This window comes from Euprymna scolopes, chromosome 33 (genome assembly GCF_053919585.1).
Source record: "Euprymna scolopes isolate OS-2025 chromosome 33, ASM5391958v1, whole genome shotgun sequence".
NCBI lineage: Eukaryota > Metazoa > Mollusca > Cephalopoda > Sepiida > Sepiolidae > Euprymna > Euprymna scolopes.
Genome location: NC_136514.1, coordinates 60837388 through 60854009, shown reverse-complemented (window position 1 = coordinate 60854009; position 16622 = coordinate 60837388). Strand labels below are relative to the sequence as shown.

General features: G+C 34.2%; 1 protein-coding gene across 2 annotated transcripts in view; it reads left to right on the top strand.

Moving 5' to 3' along the window:
• The window catches only part of LOC145258253 (thyroglobulin-like), a 58619-nt gene extending 49943 nt beyond the window's left edge, over positions 1 to 8676 (top strand). For both annotated transcript variants that reach the window (XM_080116230.1, XM_080116231.1), the window contains one exon: positions 8468 to 8676. In XM_080116230.1, the coding sequence (XP_079972356.1) occupies positions 8468 to 8479 (12 nt within the window). In that variant the 3' untranslated portion in view covers positions 8480 to 8676. The remainder of the gene's footprint in view (positions 1 to 8467) is intronic.
• The last annotated feature ends 7946 nt before the right edge of the window (positions 8677 to 16622 follow it).

Here is a 16622-nt window from a genome sequence, read left to right as displayed (position 1 = left end):
CGGTAAGTGTTTATGAGCAATATATTACTCTATTTTTTTACCACCAAACAAGTCATATTGCCAATCGGTGCATTATCTTCATTACATTGCCCGGTAAGTGTTTATGAGCAATATATTACTCTATTTTTTTACACCAAACAAGTCATATTGCCAATCGGTGCATTATCTTCATTACATTGCCCGGTAAGTGTTTATGAGCAATATATTACTCTATTTTTTTACACCAAACAAGTCATATTGCCAATCGGTGCATTATCTTCATTACATTGCCCGGTAAGTGTTTATGAGCAATATATTACTCTATTTTTTTACCACCAAACAAGTCATATTGCCAATCGGTGCATTATCTTCATTACATTGCCCGGTAAGTGTTTATGAGCAATATATTACTCTATTTTTTTACACCAAACAAGTCATATTGCCAATCGGTGCATTATCTTCATTACATTGCCCGGTAAGTGTTTATGAGCAATATATTACTCTATTTTTTTACCACCAAACAAGTCATATTGCCAATCGGTGCATTATCTTCATTACATTGCCCGGTAAGTGTTTATGAGCAATATATTACTCTATTTTTTTACCACCAAACAAGTCATATTGCCAATCGGTGCATTATCTTCATTACATTGCCCGGTAAGTGTTTATGAGCAATATATTACTCTATTTTTTTACCACCAAACAAGTCATATTGCCAATCGGTGCATTATCTTCATTACATTGCCCGGTAAGTGTTTATGAGCAATATATTACTCTATTTTTTTACCACCAAACAAGTCATATTGCCAATCGGTGCATTATCTTCATTACATTGCCCGGTAAGTGTTTATGAGCAATATATTACTCTATTTTTTTACCACCAAACAAGTCATATTGCCAATCGGTGCATTATCTTCATTACATTGCCCGGTAAGTGTTTATGAGCAATATATTACTCTATTTTTTTACCACCAAACAAGTCATATTGCCAATCGGTGCATTATCTTCATTACATTGCCCGGTAAGTGTTTATGAGCAATATATTACTCTATTTTTTTACCACCAAACAAGTCATATTGCCAATCGGTGCATTATCTTCATTACATTGCCCGGTAAGTGTTTATGAGCAATATATTACTCTATTTTTTTACCACCAAACAAGTCATATTGCCAATCGGTGCATTATCTTCATTACATTGCCCGGTAAGTGTTTATGAGCAATATATTACTCTATTTTTTTACCACCAAACAAGTCATATTGCCAATCGGTGCATTATCTTCATTACATTGCCCGGTAAGTGTTTATGAGCAATATATTACTCTATTTTTTTACCACCAAACAAGTCATATTGCCAATCGGTGCATTATCTTCATTACATTGCCCGGTAAGTGTTTATGAGCAATATATTACTCTATTTTTTTACCACCAAACAAGTCATATTGCCAATCGGTGCATTATCTTCATTACATTGCCCGGTAAGTGTTTATGAGCAATATATTACTCTATTTTTTTACCACCAAACAAGTCATATTGCCAATCGGTGCATTATCTTCATTACATTGCCCGGTAAGTGTTTATGAGCAATATATTACTCTATTTTTTTACACCAAACAAGTCATATTGCCAATCGGTGCATTATCTTCATTACATTGCCCGGTAAGTGTTTATGAGCAATATATTACTCTATTTTTTTACCACCAAACAAGTCATATTGCCAATCGGTGCATTATCTTCATTACATTGCCCGGTAAGTGTTTATGAGCAATATATTACTCTATTTTTTTACCACCAAACAAGTCATATTGCCAATCGGTGCATTATCTTCATTACATTGCCCGGTAAGTGTTTATGAGCAATATATTACTCTATTTTTTTACCACCAAACAAGTCATATTGCCAATCGGTGCATTATCTTCATTACATTGCCCGGTAAGTGTTTATGAGCAATATATTACTCTATTTTTTTACCACCAAACAAGTCATATTGCCAATCGGTGCATTATCTTCATTACATTGCCCGGTAAGTGTTTATGAGCAATATATTACTCTATTTTTTTACCACCAAACAAGTCATATTGCCAATCGGTGCATTATCTTCATTACATTGCCCGGTAAGTGTTTATGAGCAATATATTACTCTATTTTTTACCACCAAACAAGTCATATTGCCAATCGGTGCATTATCTTCATTACATTGCCCGGTAAGTGTTTATGAGCAATATATTACTCTATTTTTTTACCACCAAACAAGTCATATTGCCAATCGGTGCATTATCTTCATTACATTGCCCGGTAAGTGTTTATGAGCAATATATTACTCTATTTTTTTACCACCAAACAAGTCATATTGCCAATCGGTGCATTATCTTCATTACATTGCCCGGTAAGTGTTTATGAGCAATATATTACTCTATTTTTTTACCACCAAACAAGTCATATTGCCAATCGGTGCATTATCTTCATTACATTGCCCGGTAAGTGTTTATGAGCAATATATTACTCTATTTTTTTACCACCAAACAAGTCATATTGCCAATCGGTGCATTATCTTCATTACATTGCCCGGTAAGTGTTTATGAGCAATATATTACTCTATTTTTTTACCACCAAACAAGTCATATTGCCAATCGGTGCATTATCTTCATTACATTGCCCGGTAAGTGTTTATGAGCAATATATTACTCTATTTTTTTACCACCAAACAAGTCATATTGCCAATCGGTGCATTATCTTCATTACATTGCCCGGTAAGTGTTTATGAGCAATATATTACTCTATTTTTTTACCACCAAACAAGTCATATTGCCAATCGGTGCATTATCTTCATTACATTGCCCGGTAAGTGTTTATGAGCAATATATTACTCTATTTTTTTACCACCAAACAAGTCATATTGCCAATCGGTGCATTATCTTCATTACATTGCCCGGTAAGTGTTTATGAGCAATATATTACTCTATTTTTTTACACCAAACAAGTCATATTGCCAATCGGTGCATTATCTTCATTACATTGCCCGGTAAGTGTTTATGAGCAATATATTACTCTATTTTTTTACCACCAAACAAGTCATATTGCCAATCGGTGCATTATCTTCATTACATTGCCCGGTAAGTGTTTATGAGCAATATATTACTCTATTTTTTTACCACCAAACAAGTCATATTGCCAATCGGTGCATTATCTTCATTACATTGCCCGGTAAGTGTTTATGAGCAATATATTACTCTATTTTTTTACCACCAAACAAGTCATATTGCCAATCGGTGCATTATCTTCATTACATTGCCCGGTAAGTGTTTATGAGCAATATATTACTCTATTTTTTTACCACCAAACAAGTCATATTGCCAATCGGTGCATTATCTTCATTACATTGCCCGGTAAGTGTTTATGAGCAATATATTACTCTATTTTTTTACCACCAAACAAGTCATATTGCCAATCGGTGCATTATCTTCATTACATTGCCCGGTAAGTGTTTATGAGCAATATATTACTCTATTTTTTTACCACCAAACAAGTCATATTGCCAATCGGTGCATTATCTTCATTACATTGCCCGGTAAGTGTTTATGAGCAATATATTACTCTATTTTTTTACCACCAAACAAGTCATATTGCCAATCGGTGCATTATCTTCATTACATTGCCCGGTAAGTGTTTATGAGCAATATATTACTCTATTTTTTTACCACCAAACAAGTCATATTGCCAATCGGTGCATTATCTTCATTACATTGCCCGGTAAGTGTTTATGAGCAATATATTACTCTATTTTTTTACCACCAAACAAGTCATATTGCCAATCGGTGCATTATCTTCATTACATTGCCCGGTAAGTGTTTATGAGCAATATATTACTCTATTTTTTTACCACCAAACAAGTCATATTGCCAATCGGTGCATTATCTTCATTACATTGCCCGGTAAGTGTTTATGAGCAATATATTACTCTATTTTTTTACCACCAAACAAGTCATATTGCCAATCGGTGCATTATCTTCATTACATTGCCCGGTAAGTGTTTATGAGCAATATATTACTCTATTTTTTTACCACCAAACAAGTCATATTGCCAATCGGTGCATTATCTTCATTACATTGCCCGGTAAGTGTTTATGAGCAATATATTACTCTATTTTTTTACCACCAAACAAGTCATATTGCCAATCGGTGCATTATCTTCATTACATTGCCCGGTAAGTGTTTATGAGCAATATATTACTCTATTTTTTTACCACCAAACAAGTCATATTGCCAATCGGTGCATTATCTTCATTACATTGCCCGGTAAGTGTTTATGAGCAATATATTACTCTATTTTTTTACCACCAAACAAGTCATATTGCCAACTGAAATGTAAGAGACTACTATTTGGGAACATTTTTTAAAAATTACATTTTCACCCCAAACAAGGCTCATTGCCACTCTGTTGTAGGAGGCTACTATCAGGGACATAGGCATCAGGCGTACTGTGTAGGGAGCTGGGCAGCAAGATGTCGGTTCACATTGCACTTGAACTTCTGCATGTCAATACAGTTGGGGAAGCAGGGATCAGGAAAGGAATTCCAAAGTCTAACTGTCCTGGGGAATAAACTACTGGAGTAGAAGGCTTTCTTACATCTAGGGTTCTCCACTGTGAAGGGGTGGGACTTAGCCGCTTATCGTTTTTTTCCGGGGTATTTATGTCGAGGGGGCACAAGTGCTTGCAGTTCGTCAGAGCATTCCTCGTTAAAGTACTTGTAGAACAGACAGAGGGATGCAACATTTCGTCGATGGGACAGGGGCTGAAGTTTAGATGACAGTTCAGGACTTATCAGATTGGCGACTCTCTTTTGAACCTTGTCTAGGAGCGAGAGACTAGTGACAGATGAACCAGCCCAAATATGACAACAATACTTCATACATGGGCGAATGGTGGCTTTATAGAAGTATAGGATACTTTCGGACGTTAGTAACTTTTTAGCACGGTAGAGAGAACCTACCTTCTTCGCAGCAGTCCTGACGATACTCTCAATGTAATTGTTCCAGCTCATGTTTCCTGAGAGCGTTAGGCCGAGGAGTTTAAAAGATGTACTTTCAGATAAAGAGTCATTGGCCATTGCTATTGGTTGTAGAAAAGGTTTCTTGTAATTATTGAAGGAAACGAGTTTAGTCTTGGCAGCATTGAATGTGACCATCCATTTATGTCCTCATTCTACTACAGATGGGAGGTCATCCTCTAGTGTTTCTGCCATTTCTTTAGATATGTGCTCATTTGTTTTACTGTCATGTCTGTTATAGAGCGTGGTGTCATCAGCATATATACCCATCTCACAGACCAATTTTAGCTCATCTTATTCATTCGACGTCTCGAATCCAACTCAATGATGCTTGCATAAACCAGAACATGTGACATGCGACACGTCACGTCCGGTCACCTGTTCGAATACTTTCCAGTGCAAACTGACCAGGTCACAAAGTTTGACATGTTTAACAACATGTCAAAACATGGCACTTCCATTCGCTGCTGTCCACTCAGCTCTAGATAGATAGATAGATAGATAGATGTTTATATAGACATATCGATAGATCGATAGAGATATAGATAGATAGATAAACAGATACATTGATAAAATACAAATAATTAGATAAACAGATAGATAGACATATAACAGGCAATTTACTGCTTCTGTCGCCCACTCTCTAACAGTATGCATGTCGAGGGAACACAGATACTGAGTTCATCAGAGTACATTCCATTAAAATACTTGTAAAACAAGCACAGGGGTGCAATATTGCGGCGATAGGACAGAGGTTCGAACTTGGCTGACAGTGCAGGATCTATTAGATTTAAGACTCTTTTTTTTTTTAGACTTTTCTACGTTTTTACTAGTGGTAGATGCACCTGCCCAGATATGGCAACAAGTGACTTTGTAAAGATATAGGATGCTCTCTAATGTGAGTAATTTTCTAGCACGGTACAGGGAGCCCACCTTATTTGCACAGTCTTGGCAGTGTTCTTTAATGTGTTTGTTCAAATTCATGTTACATGTTGATGTTAAACCAAGAAGTTTGAAAGATGGGCTTTCAGGTAGGGTGTTATAGACAAAACAATCGTTTATTGCAAAGCTTGCTTTAGTTGTTAAAAGAAAAAAAGTTTAGTTGTACTAGCATTAAATGTTACTATTTACGACCGATCCCATTACAGACTAGAGGGCGTTTACTAGTGTTTTTGTCATCGCCTTGGATACGTGTACATCTGTTTTTAACTCACTCTAATATCAGTTCCTTTGTAATTATCTAATTGCTTTTTATCTTAACCCCAAGTGTTTATACTTGTTATGGTCTTGACGTAAGATCACAAAAGTCACATTCGTTCGAACCAGTCCTTGTCCATAGTTTGGAGCTCACGCTGTGCTCAGATTTTGGGCTGTCAGAACCAGAATAATGGTAAGAATCTTTTACCATTAATGTTCTACAGGATCGAGACAAATGCATTGACTTCATGGACAAGCGTTCATAGAGTTTTTAATGGCAATAGAATGCTGAAGAAAATAAGATTTTTGTATCTTTTATAAATATTTAATTTATTACTAAGGCTACGGCAAGAGAATATTCTTATCATTGTTTTGACTCTCGAATATATATCCGACACAGTTAGACAGTTAATCAATTGAGAACCTCATCACTCTATAAAAAATATATAAGATATTAATTAATATGTACTCGAGAGTCAAAATAATGAAAAGAATATTCTCTTGTCATAGCCTTATTACTCACGTTCTATTTCGTCACATTTTTTTTTTCATAGTATTAGCCACCGATCATGGTACGATTACTTCGCTGCTGATTTTTTTTACATCAATACCAAAATCAACAGAGTCAAGACTAATCTGTAATGACATTATTGTAGAATAATGCAGGTCTGTGCAGCTCTAGAAAGTCCAACCTCCCAGGCTTTGCTTTTTCTCTTTGAGAAGAGGTTAGGTTTTGCTAATCTCCTGAGGAACCCCTACTGGAAAATGCCGACATGGAAACCTAGGCATTTTTTGCAAGCAATGTTTCTGCTAATGTAAGCTCTGACCTTTCCCAGATGCACATTGTAGAACTCGGGATTTTTTATGCGTTGAACTCGAGAATCTGGAGGGAATTTTGAATGGAACTCTTTATTTAATCCATGCGATCAACATTTTTTCGTTTCATTAGTCAAACGACTGGTAGTCGTTTTAACTGCTTTATAACTGTATTTTATGTAACGTTTGGACTGAGGATTGCACCTTTAACTTCTATAACACCGTCACATAAAACTAATTATGAGTTATTACTTATAAATAATTATTACTTATTACTTATAATTATTACTTATTACTTATAATTATTACTTATTACTTAGAACTAATTGCTAATGATTTTTGCCAATAAAAACATGTAAATAGATCGTAGTTACTCTCTACTGTAAATATTAAGCAGCATATTTTTTCTAAGAAATTTCGTAAATAGTTTCCTTGGTTTAGAATTTTTGAGATAAAATTGATTATTCGTATTATTTAGATTCTTCGAACTACTGTTCTCATCTTGTGTGATATTTTCATAATGTCACAGTTGATGTAACCTACAAGCTTCTTCAGGTGTATCTTGTCAAACTCGAGAATTATTCTGCCAGACTCAGGGATCTGAACGGAATTTCGAACAGAGCACTTTATTTAGTCTATGGGGTAGTATGCTCTCGTTCCGTCAGCCGTGACTGGGTAAAACTCATAAATAATTCCCAAATATTTTTTGAGTATTTGTATACTATGCTACAAGTTTTTGTAGTGGGGTAGTGGATGAAATACTTGGTAAAATTCAGTTGTAAGTTACACACTTCTGGGGATTGTAGGCTCAATCCTTTGTGTGGGTGACATGCATGCTTCCCACGTGGATTAAATAAAGAGTTCCGTCTGAAATTGCAAATTTCCACAGTTCGACAGAAAGATCCCCATGCTCAACAATACACACCTGAAGAAGGTTGGAGGATACATCGATCGAAATAATGTGAAAAATAACCTTCAAAATGAGAACAGTAGTCGGAAGAATCCAAATGATGCGAATAATAACCAATCCTCATCTAAAAAAATATCTTAAACCAAGGAAACTATTTGTGAAATATGCTCTTTAATATTTGTCATAGTAAGTAACTGCGACCCCGTTACATGTTGTTTTCATTGGCAACAGTCATTAGTTATAAAAGTGTTAAGTAATAATATAATTAGTTTTAAAACGTTGTGAAAATAGTACTCAAGATGAGTACGGTAGTTCAAATGATCCAAATCATATGACTTTTCTTCATACTATAAAGCGATAGAATAGATGGAATGATGAAATTGACATTGCCATAGATTGTGCCAAATCTGCTCATATATGAATAAATGCATTAAAATCATTTTCCTCGATTCTTAAAATGCCAAATTCATGTTTTTCGAATCTAAATTTCTTTTTACTTTTATTTTTTTTTTTTTACAGAAAAACCGTTAATGAATGAAGAATCGTTTTCAATACAAATGGGAGCTAAACTAATAAACATACCAGGCATGGTACATAAAAATCAAGAAATTATAAAAAAGGTGTTTTCTTTTAATTAAAATTAAGCCCTTCCCATCGAAAAATTAAAATATTTTTTCTACTATGTATATGGCTTTATCTGTATATTAATAAAATTGTAAGAAAACCTGTTCACGCATTTTTTTTTTTAATTTCAACGCAATTTTAATGATTCTACATTAAAATTATTTTTTATTTATGATTCATTTGTGTTGGGACGATAAATTTGAATCTGAAAAAAAAATGGAACTTTTTGGGATATTGAAATCGGTATTGGAATCGAAAACTTTAGCATTGCTGGTAATAATGCTAATATAAAAATATTTATAATTATTATTTTAAATTACCAGTAAAACTAAAATCTGTAGTGATGCAACAAATATGAATACGCATTGGTTTCTTCTTATACGAATATGATTGGCTTGGAAAACCATAAATATTGATTGATAGAGCCAACTGGGGGACGTCAAAAGGTACGTTGCAAACCTCATATCAGCTCTGACCACGAACTATTTCGTGACCCTTCGAAATTAAAAATTAATCCCTCTTACAGAGGGTGCTGAAAAGAAATTAAAACCCCAAATAAGCAACAGACCAGAGACAACAATTTCTTGATATAAAATCTAACACACAAACACTAATACTATTAACAGTTATAATTTATGAATAACAAATAATATTTATTAAAAGCTACTAATACATGGTGGGCATGCGGAAATATAAGTGGAAACATAAAACTTGCATCTGACATTAACGCAATTTGCTAACATGACCCCTTTTTATTAAATAAGTAATAACATATTTATTATAATAAACAAATACACACTCCAATAAACTTCTAATACAATTATCTAGCACTCCTATCATTCTTTTACAAGTTTACAAATTATTAAATAGCAATATTATTATTATTATTATTATTATTATTATTATTAATAATAATAATAATAATAATAATAATAATAATAATAATAATAATATATATCTATATATATATATATATATATATATATATATATATATATATATATATATGAAGCTGAACGTCTGTGTGTGTGTGTGTGTGTGTGTCTGGTCACGATTAGGCTCCTATATGGTTGGCTATTATAGAAAACTGATCACATATAATGATAGAAGATGTATCGAGACACAGGAATGGGTATGTCTGATCTGGCATAATGATGATTCATTAAAATTGTGGGGTCTGCGTACGCGCCTGGTCCACAAAGTATGGAAATAAAAAATAAAAAATTAAAAAAAAAACGTTTACAAGTGTTTTTGATAATACATAATAATACTTTGATAAGTATGTTTTAACTTAAATAGGGATTGTATAATAAAATTGTGGGGTCTTCGTTCGCGCCGGCCCCCATAGAATGGAAATAGGCACAAACTTTAATAAAGACTTTTCATTACTGTTTTTTTTTTATAAAAAAATATTTCTATTACTTTAAAACAACTTTAATAGTTTATTTTGGAAGTATAATCCATAAAGAAAATAAACAACCCTCTTTTAAATGAGAAATTACGAGTTTTTTATATTTTATTCGCAGTTTCGTGTTAGGGGTGTCAAAAATTCCTTTAAAAATTCTGATACACCTATAGCTGTGCATAGGTATCTGGATTGCCTTTTGTTATACGATCGTAGTTCAAAAGTAAAGTCTCCTTTTTTAATTCAAAAAGTTAAAGAACAATCAAAACCGGGAGTGGTACCATTAAAAGACGTTTATTCTTCTACATAATCATCACAATTCTCAGTGAATTTATTAGAAATTCAACGCTGTATCTCTGCTTTTGACGCACGTCAATGACATAAGTAGTTTCTTGAAGTCTTTTTTTTTATTCAATCTTCATCCCAAACAAGACACAGTGCCACTTTGAAGTGGGCATAAGTTGCAAGGGTATTATGAAGGGAAATGAGCAGCAAGATGTCTGTTCACATTACACTTGAACTTCTGCATGTCAGTACAGTTTGGAAATCAGAATCCCGGAAGGGTTCCAAAGTCTAGCAGTTCTGGGGAAGTAACTATTGGAGTAGAAGGCTTTCTTACGCCTGGGGATATGTACTGTGAAGGGTTGGGACACTGTCAATATCTGAAACATAGAGATTAACCTTCTAGGTTATGAATGTATCATCATAACAATGCAAATTGCAATCCATTCTGATCCATTTGAGCAGAATAAAACATAGGAGACTTTGAAACGTCCTTTGTGTTATTATTATGTGTTTCACTTAGGTGTAATTAAAATTATTTATTTAATTATGTACTCGTGCGTAAGCATATTATCTTTCCTTTTGTTTGGTTTCTCCAATTATTATTCTACTTATTTCCCCTATGTTCAATGTGTATGATTTTTTTTGTATATATATATATATATATATATATATACTAGCAAAAGTACCCGTCGTTGACTGGGTTCAAAAATAGCCTACAGAAAATCGACTCTGATTTATGAAAGTATGATAGGTTATGAAAAGGAAGGGTTGTAAAGAGATAGCTTCGAATTTGGCGGTATCAAAACCAACGCAAAATATGATGAAAGTAAAAATAATAGATAACCCCCATAATTTATTATACCATACCTGTTCACACTGAAACACTTATCACAATATTCTGTGGATCTATATTAAAAAACCTTGTTAAACTTTGTGACATATTTCCATTCTATGGAGGTCAGGCGCGAATGAATACCCCATAATTTAATTATACCATATTTCTTCAAACTGAAACATAATTATCAAAGTATACTTACGCAGATAGATATGAAAACGCAAGGACACAGTCATAAATACTTCTGCGAATCTGTTTGGAAAGTTTATTACTCTTTTCCCCAATCCACGGTAATTTTAAATAAACCGGGCATTTTAAGGGTCCAAACTTTTTAGGGGATTAAAAATCCGCAACCTTTTTGAAAATGCAGTCATCAATAAGGTCAACAGGATAACCATTATTGATGAATATTTCCCTGATCTTATCGAGTTCGGCGTCTAATCTGTTAGGCGAACAATTCATGAGGGCTCTATGTACCAAAGTATTAATTAGACCGACCTTACGTGATTTTGGTACAAAAGACAACAAGTTCACGTATAGGCCAGTAAATGTCGGCTTTCTATAAATTGTAGTGAGAAAGCCCCCCCCTTGAACGTTCGACAAGAACATCCAAGAAGGGAAGCGAATTGTTCTTCTCACTTTCCATAGTGAACTTAAGAGCCCCATGCAAAGAATTCAACCTATTAAAAAATATCGACGCTTCACCTTGCGATGGAAAAATAGCAAAAGTGTCGTCAACATATCTGAAATATGCATATAGAATTGGACATAACGGATTCATGGTACCCGACGAAAATATCCACTAAAGTTTGGGTCAACGGACTCCCCATTGAAACCCCCTCGACCTGACAGTACATAATATCACAAAAACTAAACTCCACGGATTTTGTGCACATTAAAATGAGTTCAATAAGAATCTCTTTAGAAAACCGTCGAGAAGTCAGGCGACCATCATAGAGCGCGTCGGTACATATACGTATAGTCTCATCCAATGGTATGTTGGTAAAGAGACTAGAGACATCAAATGAGCACATAAAAGACGTCTCTGCATTTGAATCCAACCCACGTACACAATCAACGAACCGAAAAGAATCTGGGATGCAGTGCGTGGTATATAACTCGCTTACAGGTTGCAGAATTTCCACAAGCCACTGAGCCTACTTTTCCGTCGTTTCGCAAGGATAGTTTGCCTTACATCCAAAATATTGTATATCAATTTAAATGCCAGTGCGATGCTGGTTATGTTGGGCGAACACCCTTGCATCTTTTGACTCGTATAAACCAGCATGTTCCATCGAAGATCAAACAAGGGAGTCTGGTGGTCTCCCTCCTTCTGCATCCTTGGACTCTGCTATTGGCTCGCATTTGGTTGACAACTCGTGCTGTGCCGATAGATATAAAATAGAATGGTTCGAGGTGCTACATAGAGCGGACTCCAGAAACCATTTAAAGATTTTGGAGTCTGTCTCTATTGCAGTGCGGAAACCTTCTTTGTGCCGGCAGAAAGAAACATCTAACGCATTGTTTCTCTTTGAGGAACTTTGGATCTTTTCTCCCGTTTTCTTTTTTTTTTCCTCGCTGTGCCAATATTTTAATCGTTTTTAAACGTTCATAAATTTATTTTAGTGTCCCCGTACTTTTGGCACATTCAATAAGTTTCCCATTAGAACTCTTTATTTTCGGCATAATATTATTTTGTACGCTATTGATTTTCTCCTGATGAGATGATAGCCGAAAGAGCTCTTGAGGAACTTCCGCTTATTATTTTCAAAACTGTATATAAATTCTGTACCTCCAAACATTTATATATATATATATATATATATATATATATATATATATATATATATATATATATATATATATATATGCGTAACAAAGACATGCAAATATATTTAAATGAAAATGTACATAACTAGAAATATAATTTTGTAAGGAAGTATAAATTATATAAAGAGATATAAAAATCACCAATATAAAAACTAAATTATAGGCAATCACTACAACGACATAGTAGCCTCATCCGGCAAACAAATACGATATGAACTTACTTTTAAAAGGAGGTAATTAACCTCGAACTATCAGATAATTTCTGGCACGACATACAACACGATTTATTGATAATTAAAAACCAGAAAGTGGAAAATGAAAAAAAAAAAAAAATTCTTATTTTTTCTTCACTTTGAATTCTTTCCAGCACCCTGAAAATACAACCTCTGAAAAAAATATAATTTACGGTCAGCATTGCTTCTTTTCCTAGTTCGATTCTTCTTACAATGCTATTTTCTTTGTTTTTTCTTCACTCAGTTAACTAGAATACTTGACTTAATCATAACCGTAAATGGATATTTTATGTACTTCAAAATCTCCCTATGCGTGAGTTTAAAGCCTTTAAACTGTCTACGTGTGCGCGTGTGTGCGCGTGTATGTGCGTAACTTTGTTTGCGCGAGTGCATGAGTTCGGTTGTGCGCGGGCGTGTATGTGTATCCGTGTGTTTCTGCATGTGTGCGTGTGTGTATATGCATGTTTGTGTTCGTTTTGTGTGTGCGTGCGGGTTTGTGTGTGTGTGTGTGCGCGTGCGCGCTTATATACGCGTGTTTGTTTGCGTGATTGCGTTTTTAGGTGTGTGTGTGCGTCCGTGTGTGCGTGTTTGTGTTTTTTTGTGTGTACGTGTGTGTTTTTGTGCGAGTGTGTGTGTCTTTAGTGTGTGCTTCTCTGTAGGCATTTACATTTGTGCGTGTGTGCGCTTCTTTGTGTGTGAGTGTGTGTTTTTTGGTGTGTACTTTCGTCTGTGTTTTTTCTCGTGTGTGTATTTTTGGGGTTTATGCTTCCGTGTGTGTGTGTGTGTGTGTGTGTGTGTGTGTGTGTGTGTGTGTGTGTGTTTGTGTGTGTGTGTATGTGTGTGCGTGTGTGTGTGTGTGTGCGTGCGCATGCGTCAACCAGACCCAGGCAGGGCAACGCGTGGTCGAGCAGGTGTGGCTACTATATATACTGGCAAGGCCACAGGGGGGACAACCGAAGCAGCAAAACCAAACCTGCCTGTCAGGACACTATAAGGGAGACATCCGGAGCAGCAAAATAGAAGCTTCCTGCCAGGACACTATATATACAAATGTAGAAAAATTTGGGCATATTTTGTTGATTTGAAAATATAGGTTCTTTTTTACCAATTGTTTTAAAATTTTAACCAAAGAGCCTGTAGATTTCCATGTAGTTTCGTCCCAAATTATTTAGATTAAAAAACAAAAACAGAATAAAAATGTCATATTCGATAAAAATTGCGTAAATTATGAAGTATTTTTAAGAAAATCAGATTTTACGATTTATAAAGATTAATAAGTTTTAATTGCTTCGAATACATTTCTGTAGTCGTATTGAATTGTCACCTTTAAATGTTGGCGAAATTTAAACAGTATCGCCACTCCTGGCCTCCACATGGCTTCTTTATATAATTTGATTTCATAAATTAAAAAAAGAAAACACTACTTGGTCAATTTATGTGATTTTTTGAATATGAATGTTTTTATACGTGACGAGTACGTACATTATTATTATTATTATTATTATTATTATTATTATTATTATTATTATTATTATTATTATCATTATTATTATTATTATTATCAATAATAGTAGTAGTAATAGTAGTAATTGTAGTAGTATTCAGATATTACTACCTCTTCTTTTACCAAAACGACTACACAAACCAAGAAAACATATTTTCTTTCGAATTACACGCTCTACACAACAGTACATCAGTGGAAATTTAAAAGAAAACCTTTGAGGCAATCCTATATTTCAAAAAAGTGGTGGAGGTTTATAACCTACGAAATTGGATTAACTTATTATTATAGATCTTTTTCTACGAGGGATGGGTGCGTAATTACCTTAATGGACACCTTCGTGGTTTACACGATCTCCATTCTGCTCATTTACTCACTAAAATCTTCTTTCCAATTAATCATGTACGGTACACAAACAGGGTTGATATGCCACAGACTGGCAACCCGAGCAGAATCGTACGTGAAATTTGCACTGGTGTGGTTAATGAAAAAGACAAACGATAAGATATAATAGTCTAAGGCTACGAAAAGACACTTGTTATATAGTGATAGAAAAAAAAGATTATTGAAAAAGAAGACTTTGTTCAAGATGTCAGTCAGTTCGTTGCAAAGCCCAACGGTGTCACTTGTTTAGTTCATGCTTGATTTCCGATGCGATAACAACAAAAGATATGGAACAGCAACAACAAATATTTAAAACAAGTACAGGTAGGTCGAACTCAGGAATTTGCACAGAATTTTGAACGAAATCCTTTTTTAATGCACGTAGTGTATAAAGTACTTGATAAAATCCATTTCTCTGGAAATTGAAGGTTCAATCCTCAAAGCGAACGATACTCAAATTTCAAATTACTTAAGACTTCTATCCATCTATAATTGTATTAAATAAAATGTTCTGATTGAAATCCCCACGTACATCGACCCAAATGTGAAAATAACACTCAAGATGAGAATAGTAGTCCGATGAATAAAAATAATACGAATAATCAATCTTCATCGCAAAAAATCACGCAAGCACAGATATTTTATAGATACGTCCAGTTAATCTTAGCGTTTAGTGAATATTCTACTTCACCTGTAAGCGTGACAAACTTGAAACAGAATGGCGTTTAAAAATTATGCGTGACAGATCAACGAAAATACCATTTCGAATGTACTTATGGAAAACCAGGAATAAGCATAGATATAAAAAAGAGAAAATGCTGTTGTATATGCCAGATCAAGAATAAATTATTTCAAATATACCCGTGACAGACCAATCAATATACTATTTGAAATTTAAGAGTGACAAGCGAGTGAAAAATCTATTAAAAATGTAAAGTTGATTACTCAACGGAATTGCTATTTCAAATAAGAACATGGCAGAAGAACGAAAATATTATTTCAAATTTAAATGCGTCAGACTCAGGAATGTTTTCCAAATTTAAGCATGACGATAGTCAATGGTCTGTCATGCTATTTAAGCATATTTAAGCAGATCACAATCAATAAAAATGTTATTTTAAACTTAAGCATGAAAGACAGACGAAAATGCTACTTTCATATTTAAGCGTGACAGACCAATGAAAATAACATTTAATATTTAAGCGGAGCAGACGAAGAAAAATAAAAAGCAAACCAATGGAAATAATATTTCAAATTTGATCGTGGTAGACCAAGGGAGATACTATTTAAAATTTAGGCATGACAGATCCACGAAAAGGTTATTTTAAATGTAAGCTACTAGAGAAAATACTATTTTAATTGAAGCGTGACCGTGACGTTAAGTGTAAAGAAGTAAGAGAAAAAGGGCCAAAGAATAGGTGACAAAAGAATAGGTGACAAAAGGAAAGAAAGTCGGTTTAACGAGTAGCAAAAAAGAGTTATCAATAGACAATCGACAAGAAGCTGTTCACCAAGAGATAAAAGAAAGGCAAATGTAGGGTTTAAATTCGGATGTGGCGAATAACGAAGATATCGAA